This window comes from Osmerus mordax, chromosome 28, assembly GCF_038355195.1.
Source record: "Osmerus mordax isolate fOsmMor3 chromosome 28, fOsmMor3.pri, whole genome shotgun sequence".
Classification (NCBI taxonomy): domain Eukaryota; kingdom Metazoa; phylum Chordata; class Actinopteri; order Osmeriformes; family Osmeridae; genus Osmerus; species Osmerus mordax.
Window position 1 is genome coordinate 1,521,825 of NC_090077.1, and position 24,842 is coordinate 1,546,666.

At 51.7% G+C, this 24,842-nt stretch overlaps 2 protein-coding genes across 4 annotated transcripts; one reads left to right on the forward strand and one right to left on the reverse strand.

Annotated features, from left to right (window-relative positions):
* Positions 1-444: 444 nt before the first annotated feature.
* Positions 445-5,817, reverse strand: wdr31 (WD repeat domain 31). 3 transcript variants are annotated; one of them, XM_067231147.1, is made up of 11 exons: positions 5,736-5,817; positions 5,543-5,638; positions 4,090-4,238; positions 3,746-3,878; positions 3,456-3,530; positions 3,139-3,283; positions 2,818-2,918; positions 2,409-2,476; positions 2,090-2,267; positions 1,491-1,653; positions 445-1,349 (listed from the first exon to the last, which is right to left on the reverse strand). In XM_067231147.1, the coding sequence occupies exons 3-11, from the start codon at positions 4,134-4,136 to the stop codon at positions 1,186-1,188; spliced, it is 1,074 nt and encodes a 357-aa protein (XP_067087248.1). In that variant the 5' UTR covers positions 4,137-4,238; positions 5,543-5,638; positions 5,736-5,817; the 3' UTR covers positions 445-1,185. The 3 variants fall into 3 exon arrangements, with proteins under 3 accessions (XP_067087248.1, XP_067087250.1, XP_067087247.1); XM_067231149.1 differs by lacking the exons at positions 5,543-5,638; positions 5,736-5,817 and adding an exon at positions 4,723-4,955 and having other exon boundaries at positions 2,126-2,267; XM_067231146.1 differs by lacking the exons at positions 5,543-5,638; positions 5,736-5,817 and adding an exon at positions 4,723-4,955.
* On the forward strand, positions 5,609-24,610 carry gak (cyclin G associated kinase). The gene is made up of 28 exons (XM_067231145.1): positions 5,609-5,929; positions 7,696-7,757; positions 7,880-7,939; positions 8,093-8,207; positions 8,324-8,466; positions 8,746-8,871; positions 9,426-9,515; positions 9,630-9,765; positions 9,860-9,972; positions 11,442-11,517; positions 14,371-14,494; positions 15,596-15,645; positions 15,832-15,980; positions 16,118-16,240; positions 16,371-16,504; positions 17,563-17,757; positions 17,958-18,075; positions 18,177-18,256; positions 18,389-18,582; positions 18,843-18,998; positions 19,276-19,671; positions 19,796-19,957; positions 20,115-20,243; positions 20,731-20,817; positions 21,101-21,334; positions 21,498-21,646; positions 21,735-21,911; positions 22,252-24,610. Exons 1-28 carry the CDS (start codon positions 5,788-5,790, stop codon positions 22,351-22,353), a joined length of 3,822 nt encoding a protein of 1,273 aa, XP_067087246.1. The 5' UTR covers positions 5,609-5,787; the 3' UTR covers positions 22,354-24,610.
* The last annotated feature ends 232 nt before the right edge of the window (positions 24,611-24,842 follow it).

The following is a 24,842-nucleotide window of genomic DNA, read 5'->3' on the forward strand; positions in this document are numbered from 1 at the left end:
CAAAGCATAAGTTATCCTGGTCACAGGGAGTGTGAAAAATGAAAAAAAAAATATATATATATATGGGCTGAGCAGACAACAAGTACAGTAGTATTAGTTAAATAATACAATGAAACAAAATATCAGTAAATTAAATAAATATGGCATAAAGAATCCGGTTACAATCTCACAAGTCATTATTCTTGTTAAGATGCAAGATTACTCTCTCTCCAGTGGGCTGGTTGTCTGATACTCGTATAACGAGAACCTGGACTTGAAGTGTTGTTGTGGAGACGTACGACGGTATCCTTCACGAGTCAACTCTCTGCTGTTTGACTGTTTTTCTGCTCTGATCTCCTCGGGTCCTTATTGAGACCTGCTGTGTTCACGATGGGCGACAGAGTTATGACACAGACAAGGTATGGAGATTTACATCTTTATTTTACCAAATATAAACTCACATTTTTCTATCAAAATAAAGACCCAATGCTATGTTCCTCCAAAGCAAGAGCCTGGTTATAAAGTCTCCTAGTTGGTTTTTGTTAATTAAATATAAAATACAGTTGACATGTTTTGAACATCAAGGTCTAAAGGATCCAATGATCCACAAATTGTTATGAACTACCAGCCTCATAATTTCTTTGGTTTGGTTCAGTCCAGTAGGTGGCAGAGCAGTGCTTCAGACAGTCTGTTGCTGCAACAGGATCAATGGACAAGTAGGAAGTCCTTATTCTTGAGTCCACTGGTCCGAAACTACTGTCCAATAATTTTTTACTCATAATATCAGAAATTAGTGAGACATTTACCTTCTTCTACAGTCACATAAGTCTACTGACAGCTAAGTGCTACCTTAAGCAAACACCATAAGCCAGGTAGCTAGCAGCCTAGCCTAGCACAGCTCCACTACCCCTCCGTCACCCAGACACTGGGCCCCCCTCTACTGTTCTGAGAAGACCAGGAAGTTCCAGAATGACTCAGTGTTCCGGAACGTCCCTTCGGTTCTCCCTCCGTCCTGTCTGCTACGCTGCAGCCTTCAAACCCCACCAAGGGAAGGTGGCCTCAGAGTGAGGACCTCTTTCTAAAGGCCTCCTCCCCTCTCCACAGGGGGGGGGGGGGGGGGGGGGGTGTCTGTGGTCCATCCACAGGCAGGGAGGTCTCAGTGCACACCCAGATAACCACGGCGACGTCGTCGTTCGGCGCGTGGGGTCAGAAGCGCGCCACCTCGGTCAGGCTGATGTCTCCACCCCCCTGCCCAAGATGCAGCAGGTGCAGGCCTGTGTTGAAGCTGGCACAGATCAGGTTGGCAGGGTCACACGTCGCCAGGGAGACCAGAGGGCCTGCCCCGTCCAGGATCAGGGTCCCTAGACAGGCTGGGGACACACAGGAAGACACGGTTGTCAGGGGAAGAGGAGGAGAAAAGATGCGCATGAGAAAGTGTGTGTGCTTGCATGCGTGTGTGAGTGTATGTTTGTGCATGTGTGTGTATGTGTTTGTGTGTGCGTGTTTGTCACCTGCAGTGTTCTGGTCCCAGATCTTGACGGAGCTGTCGTGCGAGGAGGAGGCCACCATGGGGGGTCCGGAGGGGCTCTGGGGCAGGAACACACAGCAGGCTGTGGTCTGGAGGTGACCCCTGTACTCCACCACCTTACAGCCAGGCTGACGGAGGTCCCACAGCTACACACACGCACACACACACACGCACAGCCTCATTAGTTAACGCACTTCTCACCCGCCCCGGCTGACTGACTAGCTTTGTGGTACTTCCTGGGTGTGAGACAGGTTGCGTAACTTAAGCCGAGGTCCAGGGGCCATTCTGTTGGCCCCTGGACCTCGCACCACACAGACGCTCCAACAGCCGAGTGTGAGGCTGGCAGGAAGGATTGTTGTGGTGTTGCAGCGAGACGGGAGCGTGTGAGAGGCTGTCTGTGGGACAGCTTTGACCTCACAGCCCTGGCCTCGCCATGACCTCACAGCCCTGGCCTCGCTGTGACCTCACAGCCCTGGCCTCGCCGTGACCTCACAGCCCTGGCCTCACTGTGGCCTAAAAGCCCTGGCCTCATTGTGGCCTAAAAGCCCTGGCCTCACAGCCCTCGCCTCGCCCTGGGCTCACCGTGGCCTCACAGCCCTGGCCTCGCCCTGGCCTCACCGTGGCCTCGCAGCCCTGGCCTCCGAAGCCGTTGCTGCTGGACAGCAGTTGGTGGCCGTTGGAGCTGATGTCACAGTGGGTCTGGATGTACTGCTTTGCCGGGAACGTGTTGGTCACTTGCCACGACCTACTGTCCCACACCCTGCACACACACACGGCCGCATGTACGAACACACATGGCCGCACCCACACACAGTTACTGGGAGGGTACTCTTTGGACCGTGACCACACACAGATGATAAAGTCCACCACCTGACCAGTAGTTGTGGGTTACCATGCCTACCTGATTGTCTTGTCCTCAGATGTCTGGACTATGGAGGAGCTTCCAGGAACCCAGCACACATGAGTCACCTGGAGAGGGCGAGACAAGTGGACAGAGAGAGAGAGTTAATGAATGTGTATGTGTGGAGGCAGAGGGGGGTTGGGGGGGCCTAATGGAAAGAGGGAGAGAGAGATAGATGGAAACAGAGAGAGAGGCAGAGAGAGAGACAGAAAGAGAGACAGAGAGATATAGAGACAGATAGATAGTTAGAGAGACATAGAGAGACATAGAGAGAGATAGAGAGACATATAGACATAGAGAGAGAGACATAGAGAGACATAGAGAGATAGGGAGACATAGAGAGATAGAGAGACATAGATAGACAGAGAAAGAGACATAGAGAGACATAGAGAGACAGAGAGGGGCCTACCAGGTTTCTAGAGATGGTGTTCCTCTGTTCACACTCCCCAGACTCGATATCCCAGAGGCACATGGTGTTGTCACGGGAACCGGTGCATAACTTGGTCCCATCTACAGGAAACACAAAGGCGATAGTCAATACTGTACAAGGTATGATGTCATGGTGAAAACCGTTCACAGGGTTTTAAAGAAACCACCATTTACATTACATTTAATTCCTTTAGCTGACGCTATTATCCAAAGTGACATAAGCCTACATGTGGTGCATTAAGTACAGCAGGAGATCAAAGATAAGAACAACATAGTGGATGGTCAGAGTCCGGCTTCCTACCAGGGCTGACCGCCACACCATTGACCACCAGCTCATGACCACAGAACTCCTGTATCGGCTCGTCCCCTTGGTTGATGTCCCACATGAGCACAGACTTGTCCCGCGACGCGCTGAAGATCCAGGTGCTACCTGGGAAGCACACCACCTGTGGGGCGAGGAGGAGGAGGACGAGGAGGAGGGGGAGATGAAGAGGATTCCATTACATGTTTACATTTTATTCACGCTTTTTTAGCAGACGTTTAAGTTACACACACATATCCTCACATAGACTCATGTATGTGAGGTGTTATTTGCAGAGCCTCTTTAACAGGTCCTACCTTGGTGACTTCTCTGTTGTGGCCCTGATAAGACTGACACAGCCTGCCTCCTCTCCAGTCATAGACCACCACAGCCTGCAGGGACACACACCGAGTGCATAAGACAGCAACACACAATCACCTGGTCACTCCCTTCCTCTAGACAAACACACACACCTGGTCACTCCCTTCCTCCAGACAAACACACACACCTGGTTACTCCCTTCCTCCAGACACACACACCTGGTCACTCCCTCCAGACACACACACACACTCACCTGGTCACTCCCTCCAGACACACACACACTCACCTGGTCACTCCCTCCAGACACACACAGGTCTGGTGTCAGGCAGGTAACACAGTTGATGGAGCCAGAGTGGGCGGGGTCATGCTGGACCACCTGACTGCTGGAAGCAATCTCTGCTGCGTCACCCCTGGACGTCCTGCTCAGTACACACACACACACACACAGTTAAGCAACACACCTCTCTTCTCTCAGGCAAACGACTGTCAGAAAAACCGTGACTATTAGAAATGCTGGTCACTTTGTGAGCATTGTCCAAGATACAGCAGACAAGACTTAGAGATATAACTGACATACTCAACTGTGATGCAGGCCCATGTAAACTGAAACTACAGAATCAGCTGTCTTACCTGTACATGTCAGACCTTCGTCTGAATTTGCTTTGAAGTTTACCCATGTTCAGATGTGTCCAGTCTTTCTGCTTTGAAGGCTGGTATGTCCGTCAGGCAGCCGCCCTACAGAGCAGAACAGGGAAGCCCTGTTCCTCTGTCTCGCCCTGCTGAGAATACAACGGCAGCGAGTTACAATAGAGCACCCGAATCTAACGAGCCTCGGCACACTGTGATCTCATTAAAACTGGAGCGCAGTGGGTTTACCAACAACCCTGTTAGAACATTCAAGCCTTGTGTAAGGGTTTAAAAACACCAGGAGCCAAATGATTATATAAACCATAAGGGACGAGAGAGAGAGAGAGAGAGAGAGAGAGAGAGAGAGAGAGAGAGAGAGAGAGAGAGGACTGGAGGCACTGCTGTAGGCTGGAAAGTAGGAAAGGAGCTTGATCCTATTATCCTTCATTAGTGCCACATCGCATTACTGAGACGATGACATAGAAACAGGCTACAATAGCGGCACCTCCTCTACTAAGCACTAGCTCCACTAGCTAACATAGCCATCACACACTTTTCTGAAAGCGTAACTCAGAGTCAGACAGCTACCGCTAAACATATTGAGACTCTGAGATGAATAGACATGAGCAAAATTACCTTGTCCCTAGCGCCTCGGTATAGAAATGTACGCCGTCGGTTTGCTAGCGTTAGCTAGCGGGCAACATGCTAGCTAACTAATCTTGTTTTATCTCTTTCATGCTACGATGGATGAATAAGCAAGCCAGAGAACGACGTCGCAACACTGCAAAATCCTGAATGACCAAATTATGTCAGTTGCCATAACCTGTTTTTAGCAAGTTAGATCACTTTCTGTATTCATAAAGTTTTGGTGTCCTTTAAGAAGTAGTAAACAATCTTCTTGCTGCGAATCCACGGCTCTCCTCATTCACTTTCCTTAGCGACGCTTTCTCTGTAACTAGGTGGAATTAGGTCACATGACACACAGAGAGGGAGGAGCAACCACTCTGTCAAACAAACACACGCACACACGCACACACACACACAAACGCACACACATACACACACGACACGACACGACACACTATTCAAAAGTCTGGTTGCATTCATAACAACAAAAATGTACCATGTAAACCACCTGTATAAGTGGCGGTCGTATGTTTTGCTCAGTTTAGCTTCCCATTTTTTTATACTCCTTGGTTTTCAACCTGTGTAGATGTTTGTAGGTGACAAATGTATAAGTAATGTTTACAGGTGACACTGATGTCCATGTAATGTATGAAACACACAAGTATATCTTAGATATCTATGGCCTTGTGTTAGGGGGATTCGTAACCTCAACATTCCGTATTTTACAAAAAATGTACAGCAAATTATTGATTTTCGTCTTGTATAATTCATATAGAACATTTTAAAATAACGAGAAACTGGTTTTCTTAGATTTTCTGCAACCATTCACCTGTCTGCTGAAATGTTCGTGACGTCAGAATCTCACGGAAGTAACTCCGGCGGCAGCGACGGTCTCTGTGTAGACTGGTAGGAACGGAATGTTTGCCTAGCGAAAGGAATCGAACAATTAGTACCCACAGACTTAGTTATCCTCGAGGAAATCATAGTCAGATTTTAAACACTATTGTGATCAAAATATTTACTCAGTAAGATCTGGATAAAGCTTTGTGAGCTTTACGGGAGACGCAGGACAAAATGTCCCTCTTCCAGTCAGCTCTTGATTTCCTAGCTGGGCCCGGTTCCTCCGGAGGTGCGTGTCGGGACCATAATGACTTCGTTGGACAAATTGTGGAGCTCGGTGACATGAAACTCAGAATCAGAAGAGTCATAGCCGAAGGTGAGGTTTTGATCAGCCGTGAGAATTTGTGTTTGTTGTCACTGAATGACAGCTGTCATGTCTGTTGGTTAGCACAACATGCTAGCTGGCTAACAATGTTAGCTAGATTTGGCTTGCTACGTACTCACACGTACAAGCTCAACCTGATACAGCCAGCACTCCCGTTTTGGGGGAATCATGTAATGCTATAGTATAAGCTAAATCAACGTTAGTAGCCTATTTGCTTGCATGTTTTGGTTAACAAGAAGAAGGAATTTAACATCCGCATGAGTTATCGTTGTGATCTGTAGAGAAACTGAATTGTGGAGAGATGAGAACAGCATTTAAGTATTGCCGGTGTGCCTGGGATACCAATTCATCCCTGTCACCTGGGCTGGGGCATGCATCTAGCATGCTGACCACAATATTGTGGTCTACACATTGTGGTCTACACATCAGCATGCTAGATGCATGTTTATGGACTCATGAACACAGTTGCTCTTCGGTGGCTGAGGTGGATCAATGTCAGCCAGCTGTGCTCATGCTACCGTCAGCAGTCAGTTATCCTGGTTTGTCTTGAATCCTTCCTCGCAAATGCGGAAAGAATCAGAATTGAATGTTAGCCTACCTTCCTTGACATAAATGTCTGGTAGTTGATTTACAAGTTACCATGACTACCTTGCCCTAGATTAGGTTGACTGCTGCCGACATTGATCTCACCGGACTCTTTTCTGCACACACTGTGTGTGTGACATGTGATACCTGATGCGGCAGTGAAGTCTGTGTTTGCCACTTTCTCTGCGCTGGCAAAAAGGGTTCGCACTTTGTCTGGGTTTTGAGGGAAGGGAAAGGGGACTGTTTCAACACTCAGTCTGGAAATGGCACAGCACAATCCAAGGGTGGAAGTGTGTTTGAGTTTAGATAAGAGCTTGCCTCTCCATTGTACATCAATTGGAGTTGTGGGGGCTGTCCTACACGGTTTAAGAAACAGTTTAAAGCCCCGTTTTGTTAGATTTGTTTTACTATTTTCAGATCCCTGTTTCTTCCGGTATTCGGTTAGCTATCCCCACTATTTTTCCATGAAATCGGAGCGATTGAATGATTGCTGATGTAAGTCGGTGAATGACTAAGACATTGCTTAACTTGTTTGGCTAAATGTATTCTATTTTAAATGGTTAATCTGTTAATAAAAAAAATACAAAAATCTATTACTCACACACAATTTGGACCATCGATATTAATCTCTAAAAAAACTACCCCCCCATTGTTTTCCGTGTTTATGTCAGATCTCCGTTTTTCTGTCTGGATTACATCCTCTTTTCCAGCATCGCAGAAATGAAAGCGGCTCTGTGCATAGCGAGAAAAGGACAGGCTGGTGCAGCAGGATTAAACAATATCTTTGTTTGGCAGAGAAATCAGGACATTGTCACCACTAAGGGGTTCAAGGAGAGTCGGCTTGTGTGCAGACAGGAAAACGGAGGAAATATACAAACGCTCTTAATATGATCGATGTAGAGTGGTGGTATGCCATCGATGGAACATCCACCCTTTAATTTAGCATATCTTCAGAACTCACCCTTATTAGTTATTGAGAACAAAGTATTCCGCATCAATATTCAGGTTGACTAATTGTCCTTGTTTGGGATTTTAACAGGGTTAGCAGTGCAACTTTTATCTGATTTCAAAAAGATGCAGAGGAAGTATTACAACATTTCTTCCTCCGGAGACAGGAAGTTGATATCAGTGTTGTCTCCTTCACTCCCCCCTATCCTCTCCCACATCTGCAGGTGGATTTGCATTTGTATATGAGGCCCAAGACATAAGCACCAGTAAAGACTATGCCCTCAAGGTAAGCCTGCCCCCTGACCCTTCCTTTACACCATGCCCTGCCCAAACTCAGCTGACCTGTCTGAATTGTATGTTTGCCCATAAGTCTGTTCAACAAAAGCTGACAGGTAAGTGTGTTTGCAGAGACTACTGTCTAACGAAGAGGAGAAGAACAAGGACATCATCCAGGAGGTCTGCTTCATGGTATCCTTCATTCGACTGCAGGGGTCACCACGTCCTGTTTCTCACTGGTTGTATCTAGGACACCGATGGGTGTGTTGATTTCTTGGGTAATTGAGTCCTTGTAGCCAATGGTGGAGCAGTACAGGTTGGTTCCTTGACCTCCGCCCTCCTCAGAAAAAGCTGTCCGGTCATCCTAACGTGGTCCAGTTCTGCTCAGCAGCGTCCATCAGTAAGGAAGAGTCTGACACGGGCCAGGCAGAGTTCCTCATCCTCACAGAGCTCTGTAAAGGTACCTCCTCTCTCCTCTCCTCCTCTCCTCTCTCCTCTCCTCCTCCCCCCCTCCCCTCCCCTCTCCTCTCCTGCTGATAGCTGGATAGTCAGTCTCTTCCTCTTCCTGTCTCTCAGGTCAGCTGGTCGACTTCATCAAAAGGGTGGAGCAGAAGGGACCGATGTCATGTGACACAGTGCTGAAGATCTTCTACCAGTCCTGTCGTGCCGTGCAGCACATGCATAAACAGAAACCTCCTATCATCCACAGAGACCTCAAGGTCGGTACCCACTTCTGAGTCACCTCCCTCTCCAGGAGCTGGTATCAGCCTGTTGCCAGGCGACAGTCTGGCCTGAGGGTCTTTGTTTCATTCCAGGGTGATGGTCTACATAGCTGATGAGCTTTATTAAGAGTCACACACACACACACACCCAAACACTGTTTCTTGAGTTTATTGTCGAGTCATGCGTAGGACATATTGGGGCTTGAGACAGAGAAGTCAGCCCTACAAATTTGTGACAGGTACAGTTAAGTGACCTCATCGGGTGTGTGTTTTCAGATCGAGAACCTGCTGATCAGCCACCAGGGGACCATCAAGCTGTGTGACTTTGGCAGCGCCACCACGCTGGCCCACTACCCAGACTACAGCTGGTCGGCCCAGAAGAGGTCCATGGTAGAGGACGAGGTCTGTTCTCCTCTCCTCCATCTCCTCCTTCCATCTCCATCATCTCCTCCTTCCATCTCCTCCTTCCATCTCCACCCTGCCCTCCACCCCCAGCCATAAACAGCCACTGAAATCTAACTTACCCCTGAACTGTGCTCTTATTCTAACTCTTCTTGATGTAAAACAGAGATAAGTTGTTGTTAACTTTAATGGTAATGGTTGTGAACTGATGTGGATGTAAGGATTGTATTCAGAGTAGTAGACCCAGGCAGACAGGCTAGAGAGTTAGAGCTCTTCTGTCTGATGACATTCCCCTGGGCTAGTCTGCTACTTCCTGGTCCTCTGAGGGTTAATCCAATTACAGCCCTCTGGCTCTCCTCAAGACTCCTCAGGGACCAGGCGATCTCCGCCGGTCTGCGTAGACAGGAAGCCAGCACGTTAGACACAGGAAGCTCGTTATCTGAACATCCAGCGCTCGGTTATGGTTGAGATTGTTGGGTGCTGAGCTAAACAACATTATCAACCCCCGTGTACCCATGACCTCCTGACCCCCTGACCCCGCCCTGTGTGTCCAGATCACCAGAAACACCACGCCAGCCTACAGGACTCCAGAGATGATTGACCTCTACTCCAACTTCCCCATCAACGAGAAACAGGATATCTGGGTAAGACTGAGAGCCACACGGGCTGGAGATCTGTGTGGGGCCAGGGGTGTCTGGTGCCCCGCAAAACCTCAGCACTGTTTAGTAAGGTGTGTGTGTGTGTGTGTGTCCGTCCAGGCGCTGGGCTGTATCCTGTACCTGCTGTGTTTTAAGCAGCACCCGTTCGAGGAGGGCGCCAAGCTGCAGATCGTTAACGGGAAGTACGCCATCCCCCAGAACGACACCAAGTACACCGTCTACCACGACCTCATCCGTACGTAGCTCTCATCCCAAACTCATCCTCTCTCGTCCCGAACAGCCTGTGTGACTTTGCATTAACCTGTGTGTGTTTGTGTGTGTATGTCCAGGCTCCATGCTGAAGATCAACCCAGAGGAGCGTCTGGGCATCACAGAGCTGGTGAACCAGCTGCAGGAAGTGGCGGCCGCCCGCAATGCCAACCCCAAGTCTCCAATCACAGAGGTGACGCCGACACACGCCCCTCCCCGCCCCAATCACAAACAGCCTTCGCTTAGAGGCCCCTTTCACCGTGTTTGCCCCTCCACAGGTCCACAGTAATCCAGGGTTTTCGCCTGTGTTTGGGGTTGAGAGGGAGGACGGGGTGTAGGGATGTTTGCCCCTATGCAGGGTCGTGACCCAGAGGAGATCTGGGTTTCTATAGACTCTTAGCAGAGCTGTGGAAGTGCAGGGAGTCTTGGGTCAGTCTCGTGGAGAAGCAGGGGTTCACCCTCCCAGCGACTTGGAGACACACAGGGACACATCTGTCCCAGAGGCACCCAGTCTGTGAAGAGCTATTGAGAGTCCCAATTGGCTGCCTGCCCCCTTCCGCTGCCCCGCCACCCCCCCCCCCCAGGCCACAAAGGAAGGTCTCTTCCCAACCCGCCCCACCCTCCTCTCTACAGCTGCCTGCAGCATCTGATGTCACGTGAGAGACACACAGAGACAGAGAGAGAGAGAGAGAGAGAGAGAGAGAGAAGAAGAAGAAAAAGAAAAGAGAAGGGCGGGGAGAAATAAAGAGAAAAATAAGAATGTGCCAGAGTGCGACATCAAACAAGAGGGAGAGAAAGAAAGAAAGAAAGAAAGAAAGAGAGAAACTGCATTAGACTGGGCACAAACGGGGAGATTTCTAAGACTTATAGTCTGAAGTAGTTATAATGTAGTAGTTATAATATAAAGTAGTTTGAAAGTAATTGTAATATCCTAGAAGTATTAATGCTCCATTAGTAGCGGAGCAGTGTCTATGGGCTGTGGCACGATTCTCCCAGGGTCTGGCTATAGCTATAGCAGTAGTATTGATACTCTAGTAGTAGTAGCAGTATTTGAAGTAGTAGTATTAGTAGTGGTAGTTTTTGTGGTAGTATTAGTAGTGATATTATTAGTAGTAGTGGTAGTATTACTAGTGGTAGTATTAGTAGTAGTGGTAGTATTACTAGTGGTAGTATTAGTAGTAGTGGTAGTATTACTGGTGGTAGTATTAGTAGTGGTATTATTATTAGTAGTGGTAGTATTACTAGTGGTAGGAGGTATGGTTGGGGGTAGCCTCAGGGTCTGCTTGAGGGCAGATTTGGGTCCGGATGATCTGGGTTAAGCAGGTTTCTCTCTGGGCTAAGGAGCTTACTCCTCCCCCCTCCCACTCCTTCGCTGCCTCCCTCTCTCTCTTTCTCTGTCTCTTTCTCTGTCTCTTTCTCTGTCTCTCTCTCTCTGTGTCTCTCTCTTCCTGGGAAGGCAGGCAGCCCTGGTGAAGCTCTCTATCCGACTGTCAGCCTGCAGGACATGTAACCAGGCTGCGCTCCTCTCAGACCTCCTCCTCTTGTTGTTGTTGTTGTTGTTGTTGTTGAGCTGGCTGCTTGTTGACCGTGCGTGTTGGCATGAGTCTGTTGAGTTCCTACTCCTGCTGGCGGCCGGTTCATGATGGTTATGAATGTCTGCAGCTACTGGAGCAGAACGGAGGCTTCGGGAACAACGGAGCCCAGCCGCCCACCCAGATCCAGAACATCCACAACGCAGGTGAGAAGCTGTCTGTCTCTCTCTCTGTGTGTCTGTGTCTGTGTGTGTGTCTGTATGTGTGTGGCTCACTATTTATGTGTGTATGAGATTGTGAAATACAGTGAGAAAATGCGTCTGTAGTGTATGTCTGAGTTCAGCTCTGTCTCTGCCTGGGTCTCTCTCTCTCTCTCTCTCTCTCTCTCTCTCTCTCTCTCTCTCTCTCTCTCTCTCTCTCTCTCTCTCTGTCTCTCTGTCTCTCTGTCTCTCTGTCTCTCGTGGTTTCAATACCCTTTTGTCTGTGTTTTCTACCCGTCTCTTATTGTGTGTGTGTGTGAGCCTCTGTCAGGTTTTCCAGTGTTTACCTCAGTGACACTGACCCCTAATGTCTTTTAGTGGAGAACTGCGGTCTTCTGTTTGTGTGTAGGCTCACCCAGTCAACATGGAAAATACATGTTGTACACGCCTCCCCTTCACGCCTCCCCTTCACGCCTCCCCTTCACGCCTCCCCTTCACGCCTCCCCTTCACGCCTCCCCTTCACGCCTCCCCTTCACGCCTCCCCTTCACGCCTCCCCTTCACGCCTCCCCTTCACGCCTCACCTTCACGCCTCCCCTTCACGCCTCACCTTCACGCCTCCCCTTCACGCCTCCCCTTCACGCCTCCCCTTCACGCCTCCCCTTCACGCCTCCCCTTCACGCCTCCCCTTCACGCCTCCCCTTCACGCCTCCCCTTCACGCCTCCCCTTCACGCCTCCCCTTCACGCCTCCCCTTCACGCCTCACCTTCACGCCTCCCCTTCACGCCTCACCTTCACGCCTCCCCTTCACGCCTCACCTTCACGCCTCACCTTCACGTCTCCCCTTCACGCCTCACCTTCACGCCTCACCTTCACGCCTCCCCTTCACGCCTCACCTTCACGCCTCACCTTCACGCCTCCCCTTCACGCCTCCCCTTCACGCCTCCCCTTCACGCCTCACCTTCACGCCTCCCCTTCACGCCTCCCCTTCACGCCTCCCCTTCACGCCTCACCTTCACGCCTCCCCTTCACGCCTCCCCTTCACGCCTCCCCTTCACGCCTCCCCTTCACGCCTCCCCTTCACGCCTCCCCTTCACGCCTCACCTTCACGCCTCCCCTTCACGCCTCCCCTTCACGCCTCACCTTCACGCCTCCCCTTCACGCCTCACCTTCACGCCTCCCCTTCACGCCTCCCCTTCACGCCTCACCTTCACGTCTCCCCTTCACGCCTCACCTTCACGCCTCCCCTTCACGCCTCCCCTTCACGCCTCACCTTCACGCCTCCCCTTCACGCCTCCCCTTCACGCCTCCCCTTCACACCTCTCAGGTAGTATCCAGCCAGTACTGCTTTAGAGACCCAGCCACCCATGATCTCAGACTGTGAGCAGTGACATGGTGATGGAAGTGATAGTCGTCCAGACAGACCTGTGGCCACAGCCCTGCTCCTCCTGCAGCCCAGCCAGCCTGTCAGAGGCCGGCTGCAGGGAGGGCTCTCCAGCAGCAGGCCTGCAGAGGTCTGGCTGCAGGGAGGGCTCTCCAGCAGCAGGCCTGCAGAGGTCTGGCTGCAGGGAGGGCTCTCCAGCAGCAGGCCTGCAGAGGTCTGGCTGCAGGGAGGGCTCTCCAGCAGCAGGCCTGAAGGGGTCTGGCTATCGCCACTCGCGTCCCCTGTGGGACACTAACGCAGACTGATGGCTGTCTGAGCAACTGGCGACCGCACTCCCTGTCACGCACGCCGTAATCTGGTTAGCCCTCCACCGTCCTAGCCTAAAGCCCGCCCACAAACACACACACACAATAACCCCCTGGCAGGTTGGTAGTCAACAGACTATCCAGGGTGATCTGAAGGTTGAGGCCTGATTACATCTGAATCCCATATCACCTACAAGGTCTTAACCTCTATGGTACTCTAGTCACGATCTTCAAGCCTCTAGGCCAGCCTTTCTCAAACCTGGTCCTCAGAACCCACTGCCCTGCATGTTTTAGATGTTTCCCTCTTGCAACACACCTGATTTGCATTTGTATATGAGATTTGAATCAGGTTTGTTGGAAGAGGGAAACATCTAAAACATGCAGGGCAGGGGGGCTCTGCCTCTCTTGTTCAGCCTCCAGTCTCTAGACTCTCTTGTTCAGCCTCCAGTCTCTAGCCTCTCTTGTTCAGCCTCCAGTCTCTAGCTTCTCTTGTTCAGCCTCCAGTCTCTAGCCTCTCTTGTTCAGCCTCCAGTCTCTAGCCTATCTTGTTCAGCCTCCAGTCTCTAGCCTCTATTGTTCAGCCTCCAGTCTTCCAGAAGCTTCTTGCCTGTACTCCTGAGAGCTCCGTAGGAGAAGGGTGGGGTCTGGGCACCTGCTGCTCTCTGATTGGTGGAGCTCTCACCCTCTTAGTCCCACCTGACCAGTCCCCTGTCACCTACTGGTGTGATCGGAGTAGAGACTGAATGGGTGATATGTGATAGTAGTTGATTTGTATTCAATGTTGTGTGAGGCGCGTACACACACACACACACACACCCTCTCGTGGTCTGGTGGTGTGTTCGTCTGTTAAGAGGATTGTCCCTCGGCCAGCCAGCCATCTGGTGGCTGCAGGGTTGTCGGTGGTGGAGACTCACTCACACCTGCCGGCTACGCACGCTAGGCTAACTAGCCCAAACCTACCATGTAGGCTAAAAGTAGTTGGTTATACTACCTTACAGGCTAAACTAAGAGAGCTAGCACTATTTATTATGCTAGCTAGGCTAATAGTAGCATTAGCCAACCTTACAGGCTAGGCTAAGAGAACTAGCACTAACAGGCTAATAGACTGGACACAGTCTGTTGTAGTCTGTATGTTTTTTTTGTAAACGCCATGTTTTCCCTTGATTCTCAGGGGTCTGTGGCACAGATTCTGACCTATCGGCAGGCGGCTTCCTGGACATTCTGAAGGGAGGCACGGAACGTTTCCTGACCAACATCAAAGACACCTCCTCTAAGGTCATCCAATCAGTGGCCAGGTCAGTCACACACACACACACTCACACTTAAGACAGGACAGGTGGGCTCCTTTTGTATTGTGTCCGTCCATTCCCATACATTGTGGTTTGTTTTCAGTTTTGTTCATTTGTTGGTTTGACCTTTTGTTTTGTATTTTGTTTATTGTTCATTCTATGCCCCTCATGGTCCCTCTGTCTAAACTCCACCCTGTAGCACGCCCAGGTAAATATGGGGCAGTGTTGCCCGCATCGTGTGTGTGTCTGTGTGTCCCAGCTGCCCAGCCATCACGCTGCTGTGTCCATAACCACAGCTTGCTGGCCCTAACAGCACAGTATCCTAGCTGCTGGAGACCGCATAGTAGATCTTGGGGTTTGGTCCCTTAGCACCCCGCTGCCTACTAAACCACCCACCCTCCATCCATCCAACCTTCCATTCATCCCTCCTTCCACCATCCCTCCATCTTTCCATCCCAATGACCATTCCTCCATCTATCCATCTCTCCGTCTTTCCATCCCTCCACCCCTCCATCACTCCGTCCACCATCATGTCCTCCCTCCCCAGGCCCCAGTGTCTCTAACCCGCTGTCATCCTGCCTCCTGTAACCCCTCAGAGTCCCCCCTCCTCCCCCCGTCTGCCTCACAGTAGACCCCCAGACACAGCCCTGTGGTTTCCTGTCCATTCACCTCCTCAAACAGATCAATGGATGACAGGTTGTGTGTGGATGTGGGTGTGTGGATGTGGGTGGGTGTGTGGATGTGGGCATGTGGGTGTGGGCGTGTGGGTGTGGATGTGGATGTGGGTGTGTGGATGTGGTGTGTGTGGATGTGGGCATGTGGATGTGGGCATCTGGATGTGGTGTGTGGATGTGGTGGATGTGGATGTGGTGTGCACCTTGCAGAGAGCCGCCCCGCACCATAACCTGCCGAGCTTGTAGACGAGGCTCTGTTGGATGTATGTTATCGTCACGTAGCTAGATGGTTCCTCAGAAGCAGCACGCTGTGTTCAGTTGTCTCCTGTGTGGCGTGTGATCCTGACTGTCTGTCTGACTGTCTGACTGTCTGACTGTCTGTCTGACTGTCTGACTGTCTGCCTGTCTGACTGTCTGTCTCTGTCTGTCTCAGCTATGCCAAAGGAGACCTGGATCTCTCCTACATCACCTCCAGGATAGCAGGTACACACTCTGCATTTTACTGTGTTTGTGCGCTATATATGTTCAGTATTCAATATACAAGTCACATGACACAAGACATTGTTTGAGTGGACTGAAATTGTGGATTAAAGCTGTCTCTTTGACAGTTTTTCATTGAGATTGTGAGATTCCTTATGTGTGTACATCTTTGTGTGTGTGTGTGTCCAGTCATGTCCTTCCCTGCTGAAGGGGTGGAGTCGGCCATTAAGAACAACATTGAGGACGTGCGTCTGTTCCTGGACTCTCGCCACGCCGGTCACTACGCCGTCTACAACCTGACCAAGCGCTCCTACAGGCCCTCCCGCTTCCACAACAGGGTCAGCGCCCTGACCCCTCATTCCTGTGTAGTCTGCCACCCCCTGGTGGACGAGTCACTGCATTACAGTTGAATGTCATTTTGATTTTGTGTTGTCTCCTAACCTGTGTATATGTGTGTGTGTGTGTGTGTGTGCAGGTTTCAGAGTGTGGCTGGCAGGCCAGACGGGCCCCTAACCTGCGCAGCCTGTACAGTGTGTGTAAAAACATGCACATGTGGCTGAAACAGGACCAGAGAAACATCTGTATAGTGCACTGCCTGGTGAGGATACAACACTCTCTCACACACACACACACACACACACACACACACACACACACACACAGACAGGCAGACACAACACACACACACACACAGGTGAGGGGTGTTCTCTAACCCTCCCCCCCTGCAGGATGGACGTGCAGCCTCGGCGGTGGCTGTGTGCTCCTTCCTGTGCTTCTGCCGTCTGTTCACCACAGCCGAGGCAGCCGTCTACATGTTCAGCATGAAGCGCTGCCCGCCCGGCATCTCTGCCTCACACAAGAGGTAGGACCCTCTGTCTCCCTGTCTCTCTGTCTGTCTCTCTGTCTCCCTGTCTCTCTGTCTGTCTCTCTGTCTCCCTGTCTCTCTGTCTGTCTCTCTGTCTGTCTCTCTGTCTCCCTGTCTCTCTGTCTGTCTCTCTGTCTGTCTCTCTGTCTCCCTGTCTCTCTGTCTGTCTCTCTGTCTCCCTGTCTGTCTCTCTGTCTGTCTCTCTGTCTCCCTGTCTCTCTGTCTGTCTCTCTGTCTCCCTGTCTCTCTGTCTCCCTGTCTCTCTGTCTGTCTCTCTGTCTGTCTCTCTGTCTCCCTGTCTCTCTGTCTGTCTCTCTGTCTGTCTGTCTCCCTGTCTCTCTGTCTGTCTGTCTCCCTGTCTCTCTGTCTGTCTGTCTCCCTGTCTCTCTGTCTGTCTCCCTGTCTGTCTGTCTCTCTGTCTCCCTGTCTCCCTGTCTGTCTGTCTCCCTGTCTCTCTGTCTGTCTCCCTGTCTGTCTGTCTCCCTGTCTCTCTGTCTGTCTGTCTGTCTGTCTCCCTGGCTCCCTGTGTCTGTCTGTCTGTCTGTCTGTCTCCCTGTGTCTGTCTCCCTGTCTGTCTGTCTGTCTCCCTGTCTCTCTGTCTGTCTGTCTGTCTCCCTGTCTGTCTGTCTGTCTCCCTGTGTCTGTCTGTCTGTCTCTCTGTCTGTCTCCCTGGCTCCCTGTGTCTGTCTGTCTGTCTCCCTGTCTGTCTGTCTGTCTCCCTGTCTGTCTCCCTGTCTGTCTGTCTGTCTCCCTGTCTGTCTGTCTGTCTCCCTGTCTCTCTGTCTGTCTCCCTGTCTCCCTGTCTCCCTGTCTGTCTGTCTGTCTGTCTGTCTGTCTCCCTGTGTCTGTCTCCCTGTCTCTCTGTCTCCCTGTCTCTCTGTCTCCCTGTCTGTCTGTCTGTCTCCCTGTGTCTGTCTCCCTGTCTCCCTGTCTCTCTGTCTCCCTCTCTCTCTGGCTTCCTGTCTCAGTCTCCAGAGGTAAGGCATGTCTGACTGCTTGACTCTGTCCTGATCTGATCCCGAGGGTGTGTGTCTTGCTCTCTGATTGGTTGACAGGTACATAGAGTACATGTGTGACATGATGGCCGAGGAGCCCATCATCCCCCACAGCAAGCCCATAATGATCCACTCCATCGTCATGACGCCCGTGCCGCTGTTCAACAAGCAGCGCAGCGGCTGTCGGCCGTTCTGCGAGGTCTACGTGGGAGACGAGCGCGTCACCACCACCTCCCAGGAGTACGACAAGATGAAGTAGGTCTCACACACACACACTGTCTCAGACACACACACACACACACTCAGACACACACACACACACACTGTCTCAGACACACACACACACACACTGTCTCATACACACACACACACACACAGTCTCAGACACAAACACACACACACACACACACACAGACGCATGCAGTGTGTGAGGTCGGTGGTCCGTCTCTCCTCAGGGACTTCAGGATGGAGGACGGCCGTGCTGAGATCCCCCTCAACGTGACGGTGCAGGGAGACGTGCTGGTGGTCATCTACCACGCCCGCTCCACGCTGGGGGGCCGCCTGCAGGCCAAGGTACACACACACACACACACACAGACTCACACACGACCAGGAGCATGGGAGCCCCTGCGTGTGTGTGTGTGTGTGATGGAACAGTCATGTGTTTCCTCCAGATGGCCTCCATGAAGATGTTCCAGATCCAGTTCCACACAGGCTTCGTCCCCAGGAACGCCACCACCGTCAAGTTCGCCAAGTAAGACACCCCCCTCCCCTCAACACCCCCACCCCCCTCACCTCAACACCCCCACCCCCCTCACCTCAAAGCGTAGCTTTGTTAGCTAAATGCACATATGACGTGCAGCATCATGTCCCCATATCCTCCCAGGTACGACCTGGACGCGTGTGACATCCAGGAGAAGTACCCAGACCTGTTCCAGGTCAACCTGGACATCGAAGTGGACCCCAGGGACAGGGCCAGCACGAGGCCCCCACCCTGGGACACCTTCCTCACAAAGGGCCTCAACCCCAAGATCCTCTTCTCCTCCAGGGACGAGCAGCAGGAGATCCTCGCTAAGTTTGGTGGGTGCTCATGGGTACCGTAGTCAGACACAGAGCCGCATGTTGTGTTTGTAGTTTCTTGTGTTTTGTAGTTTCTTTTGTTTGTAGTTTCTTGTGTTTGTAGTTTCTTGTGTATTGGGCCTGTGAATGCAGATGAAAACATGCAATTCCCCCTAAAATAGGAATTGTACAGCGCTCCAGCTGGCTGTATGTACTGAATAGTAACTTTAGTATGGGTCTTGTAAGATGGTTTAAAGTGTGTCATCGTCATCCATCCCCAGGTAAACCAGAGCTGCCCAGACAGCCAGGCTCCTCAGCCTTCTACGACGCAGAGAGCCCCCAGACCGCCCAGACACCAGAGGGCTCCACCGAGGCCGAGTCGCCCCAGAGCACAGACACCAACGCCAACAACTTCTTCCAGACCCTCGACTGGGACGGTACGGCACACAGCGTCAACATCACACTGTTTCGACCTGTGTAAATCTGTCAGCTGGAGTAGTGTCGTAAGAGAACGTCTGTGTTACCTACTGGTAATGCTGAGTCACTTCCTGTAATGCTAAGGCACTTCCTGTCATGCAGAGTCACTTCCTGTCATGCAGAGTCACTTCCTGTAATGCTGAGTCACTTCCTGTAATGCTGGTGACGTCCTTCCTGTCAGAGCTCCCTGCTTCCTGTCAGTGTCCAGCCCTGTGCTTACAGTCGTTTTGATTCCAGATGGGAGCAGTCACCAGGATGCATCGGACAGCCAAGGGGGCGGGACCATGGACGACCAGGACGATCTGAGCGACCAATCGGACGCGGAGTCTTACTCGTACTGCGCCCCCGGCGGCGAGCCGCTGTCCCGTGACGCCAGCGAGACGCTCTTCAGCTCCGAGTTCCAGACCGCCGACCCCCCCGCCGACGCCCCGCCCTTCGACACGGCCGACCTGCTGGGGCTGAACTCTGACCCGGCGGGCCCCGCCCCCGTGCCCCCGGTGCCTCTGGGGGGGGGCATGAAGGCGGCCTCCAGTAACAGCGACCTGCTGACCGACCTGTTCTCCCCCGGCGAGGGAGGGGGGCAGGAGGACCTGTTCTTCACCGCTCCCCCCTCGGCACCTGCCAAGCCCAAACGTAAGAGACTCACCCCCCCTGTGAGACCTGGAGACACGCGGTGATAGAAACAGAGAGAGGAGGATATCCCAGCTCACCTTTTAGTGAATGCTAATGTCTCGCTTCGTCTCCCCCTCCCCCTCAGCCATGAACGACCTGTTCGACCCCTTCGGCGTGAGCTCTGACGGGGCGGCTCGGCAGACCGGACCAGACCTGTTTGGAGATCTGTTGGGTTCAGACAGCACTACCTCCTTCACCTCCGCCAGCAACGCTCCGCCCTCCTCCAACTCCAGCCTCTTCAACCTCAGTAAGACCACACACACACACACACTTTTCATGGCTTGTGCACATTCTGTTCGTTTTATTGACCCCAAAAGAAATTCAAGCGTTCAGGTAACCCCCCTCAGTCAACCATATCTCCATTAAATGTGTGTGTGTGTGTGTGTGTGTGTGTGTGTTGCCAGATAAGTTGGTGAGTGATCCCCCCAAGATGACGTCCTCTGCCAGCCAGCCAGACCTGCTGGGAGGCTGGGACAGCTGGTCAGCAGGGGGCAGCACTGGCCTGGCCTCCAGCTCCAAACCAGCCTACACAGGTACACACACACACACCAAACCAGCCTACACAGGTACACACACACACACCAAACCAGCCTACACAGGTACACACACACACACCAAACCAGCCTACACAGGTACACACACACACACCAAACCAGCCTACACAGGTACACACACACACCAAACCAGCCTACACAGGTACACACACACACACCAAACCAGCCTACACAGGTACACACACACACCAAACCAGCCTACACAGGTACACACACACACACCAAACCAGCCTACACAGGTACACACACACACCAAACCAGCCTACACAGGTACACACACACACACACACACACACCAAACCAGCCTACACAGGTACACACACACACACACACACACACCAAACCAGCCTACACAGGTCCACCTGGTCCACCTACACGGCTACACACACAATCACACGTCTTCACAGTCGTGACGAGGGGGAAAACAAAGTGAGTGTAAAACCTGAGGGCATGTCTCTGTGTTCAGCGCCGGCGACCGCCTCATTCTCCAAGACCAAGTCTCAGAGCTTCGACCCGTTTGCAGACCTGGGGAACTTGGGGACCACTATACCAGGTACACACACACACTCGCTCACTCACACACATCATACCAGGCACACACACACTCACTCACTGACACACACACACATCATACCAGGCACACACACACTCACTCACTCACACATACACACATCATACCAGGTACACACACACTCACTCACGCACACGCACACACACACACATCATACCAGGTAGGAACAGACAGATGGGAGAGAGGAGAGTTGACTTCCTTGAAGTTCCACCCTCTGCCCTCGGGATGAACCAATCACATCTCTCCTGTGACCTCTGCCCTCCAGGCTCGTCCAGTGGCAGCTTTGTCCCTAAGCCAGGCCCCTCCTCTTCCTCCTCCTCCTCCGCCGCCTGGCCGGCTGGTCGGCCGGTGGCAGGACAGAACAAACCCTGGATGCCCCCGAACGCTGCCACCAAGCCCCAGCCCTCCAAGCCCGTGCCCCCGGCCAAGCCCAACTACAACCTCAGCTTCAGTGTGATCGGGGGGCGGGAGGAGAGGGGCGTCCGGGGACCAGGCTTCGGTGAGACGGTTAACCCAGTCTGACGTCCAGCTGAAGTTACACAGACAGACTGACAAGTCTTCATTTCAGCTGCTTCTCCTCTAATATAACGCTCCCTTTCTACTTCTGTGTGTGTGTACTGTCTGTCTGTGGTGTGTGTGTGGTGTGTGTGTGTGTGTGTCAGGTCCCAAACCCAAGGTGAAGGAGGATGACTTTGGGGACCTGCTGTCCACCCAGGGCTTCTCCAGCAGAGCAGACAGGGCTGGTCCCAGGACCATCGCTGAGATGAGGAGGCAGGAGATCTCCAGAGACATGGACCCCCTCAAGCTACAGGTACACACACACACACACAACAGACAGAGAGACTGGATGCTGCTAGGAGTGAAGGGCTGAGTGAGTCTTCCCTGTGGTTGCGGTCCAGATCCTGGACTGGATCGAGGGGAAGGAGAGGAACATCCGAGCGCTGCTTTCCACGCTGCAGACGGTCCTCTGGGAGGGGGAGACGCGCTGGAGGCCCGTGGGCATGGCCGACCTCGTCCACCCCGACCAGGTCAAGAAGGCCTACAGGAAGGCTGTCCTGGTGGTCCACCCAGACAAGGTGAGGGAGGGTGTGAGTGTGTGACAGTGAGAGTCGGGAGTCAGGTGGCTGAGCAGTTAGGGAATTGGGCTAGTAATCAGAAGGTTGCCGGTTCGATTCTCGGCTGTGCCAAATGACGTTGTGTCCTTGGGCAAGGCACTTCACCCTACTTGCCTCAGGGGAAATGTCCCTGTACTTACTGTAAGTCGCTCTGGATAAGAGCGTCTGCTAAATGACTAAATGTAAATGTTAATGTAGAGTGTGTGTGAGTGTGAGCAAGCGCTCCTGTGTGTGTGTGTGTGTGTGTGTGTGTGAGCTCGTCCTTCCCTCTCCACCTCTGTAACGGCCCTCTCTTCCGCAGGCGACAGGCCAGCCGTACGAGCACTACGCTAAGATGATCTTCATGGAGCTGAACGACGCCTGGTCAGAGTTTGAGAACCAGGGGTCCAAGGCTCTCTTCTAGCAGAGACAGACTGGCCGACTGGCAGACTGGACAGTGCCCACATTGGGCCCTAGGGGGCACCAGGCCTCCGAGAGGTCCAGCCCCCCCGCCCCCATCTCCACTGTTGAGAGAGAGGGGGCCACCCTCCCTCCTTTCTTATCTCCCTCCTCCCCCCTTCTCTCTCCATCCTCCCTTCTTTGTCCCCTTCAGTCCATCACCATCGGCCTGCTGAGGGACTCTGCCTGTCTCGGGGAGGGGGAGGGGGGGAGGCTAGGGTGGGAAAACCAGAAAAAGAGGGATGGCTGGATGGCAGAGGATGATGGATGGGATGAAAGAGACAATCACTGGGGAGACAAGATGGCTGAAGCTGCAGTGTCCTCCCATCTCTGGGAGGCTCCGCCTTCCCCCAGCGTCTGTGAGGACGTGTACCTGAAGTTACTGCTACCACCACCACCACCAGCCCCATCACCACTACTAAAGTCCTGCGAAAATACATCGGATGTACTACTGCTTCACCATTTGTTCACCTGCTTCCCACTCCCCTCCAATAGGCGGGGCTAATGCTCAAATAGGCGGGGCTAACGCTCATTGTTGCTTTATCGACAGTGTCACAGATTCACAATTTACCAATGAGTCGCCGCCTCTCTGTATTGTTCGACCCCCACCGCGAGCGCCTTGCTTACGGCTGATTGGCTGGTCTCTGACAGCTTCTGCCCCTCACCAGGCAGCTGATTGGCTGCCGGGGGGAGGGTCACAGGGAAGTAGCCTAGAAGAAGGGCTTCTCTCTCTTTGCTCAAGGTGTTTTTACTGTGAGGCGTCTCCTCTGGTTTGAACAAGGAAGTGATGGTCCACTATGATGAAGATTGGAGTGAAATATGAATGCGTGTGTGTGTGTGTGTGTGTCCACGCTAAAAGAACATCATGGCTTCCTTTTTCCAGTCATAAGCCCTTCTTTGTGTTTTTGTTTTCCTAATTCTGCTGTAACGTCTCATAATGTCTAAAGCTGATGTTTGTTTGTGTCTCTCTCCCTTTCCAGCTTTTTCTATTATATTTGTCCTTTTTTTAAGATGTACTTTTTACCTCACCGACCAATCAAATCCTATTTTCTTATTTATTATTTGGGGTTACCATAGGTATTCATGACATTTAATCAGCAGAACCTAATAAACTACAGTAATATATGAACTGAATGTCTTGAATACGCTGGAGGGATATGGTTTAGTTGTCACAATTCGTTCTTCTGCCTCGCTAACGTCATTCCAGTCTTACAATGTATTATGTTGGCTGTTGGGATGTGTGTTTTAAGTCTTGTTTCCTTCTAGAGCGTTCCTTTCCTCAGCCAGGGTTTCTGTTCCTGACTTCCTGCTTGACCTTGAGCCTGATGAGGATGTTGAGGGGCTGTCACGTTTCTGAATCATGCTAGCAGAAAGGCTAGAGCTCACTGAACCAAATTTACTCAACCTTCCTATGAATGATATGAATGTAGATTTCCATCTTTAAGAATAAAAATGATCTCGGACCAACGTATGATTTTGGCCGCCTTGTATGATGTTACGAAACCCAGAGCAGGAAACACGAAAGGAATGAGGCCTTAAATGGTGACGTTCTCATGTCAGTGGGCTCCTTTGGTGGAAGGGACACCTGTCCCTCGAAACAAGGCACCCAACTAAAGACTACTAACGTTAAATGACGATCCCAGGTCTGTCGTGATGCCTGTTGAACTTCCCAACCCCTTGGAGTTACTAGGAGGAAACACTTGCTGGACTGAGTTTACTGTCACTGCGGTGATAAACCTCCGTGTTGTCTGGCCTGTCTCATGGCCAGTGTTGCTTTTGCAGTGACTTCTGGAATGAGTGCTTCCGTGAGGAATTTGTACATAGACATTAACGTCTCACGACTCAGTAACGATCCCCCTCTTCGTGTGCATCGTCATGGGCTTGCATTTCACTAATGGTTCCAGGATTAATGTCGAATTTTGGGGGAGTGCGATTGTAAAATGAAATGATGGGAAATCCGGCTATGGAAGGAGTTTCTGTGACAAAGCGGAGTGGTTTAGTGTGACGCAGACCCAGGAGTGGAATAAAAGAATGTTTAACCATTGTATGGAGTTGATAGGAACGACAATAACCGCTTAATCTTCTGATGTTTATGATGCTTTTTGACTTTCCTCCCAGGTGAGGATCACTGTCTTTAAGTTTCCAAAAAAGTGTTTCTTTTATTCCTTTAGTTTTTGTATTTTCTGATATGCCATTTGACCATTAAAATACAATCATGAGTACGTGTACTGTTGTGGTTTGTCGCGGTGCACTGACAGTCAAGGGACTGGGAGTGTTAAACGCACTACAACCCCCATGAGTCTTACAGTGCAGTCTCTGGCTCCCCCTACTGTTGAGATGAGGGTAGTGCAGGAGAAGCAGTTCCCACCTAGGAGAACAGCGCTGCATCCCTCCATCCTCCAGCGGTAGCGCGGCGGACTAGGAGAGCGGCGAGTACCGAAGAGAAGAGCGGTA

What these genes read in the sequence shown, in the direction of transcription:
- gak (XM_067231145.1), top strand. Translation starts at nt 5,788, where the DNA reads ATGTCCCTCTTCCAGTCAGCTCTTGATTTCCTAGCTGGGCCCGGTTCC. An exon ending in TCTGTATAGTGCACTGCCTG is followed by an intron (nt 16,241 to 16,370) that starts GTGAGGATACAA and finishes CCCCCCCTGCAG; the next exon opens with GATGGACGTGCAGCCTCGGC. An exon ending in ATCTCTGCCTCACACAAGAG is followed by an intron (nt 16,505 to 17,562) that starts GTAGGACCCTCT and finishes ATTGGTTGACAG; the next exon opens with GTACATAGAGTACATGTGTG.
- wdr31 (XM_067231147.1), bottom strand. Translation starts at nt 4,136, where the DNA reads ATGGGTAAACTTCAAAGCAAATTCAGACGAAGGTCTGACATGTACAG. An exon ending in CGAAGGTCTGACATGTACAG is followed by an intron (nt 3,879 to 4,089) that starts GTAAGACAGCTG and finishes TGTACTGAGCAG; the next exon opens with GACGTCCAGGGGTGACGCAG. An exon ending in TGTCTGGAGGGAGTGACCAG is followed by an intron (nt 3,531 to 3,745) that starts GTGAGTGTGTGT and finishes GTGTCCCTGCAG; the next exon opens with GCTGTGGTGGTCTATGACTG.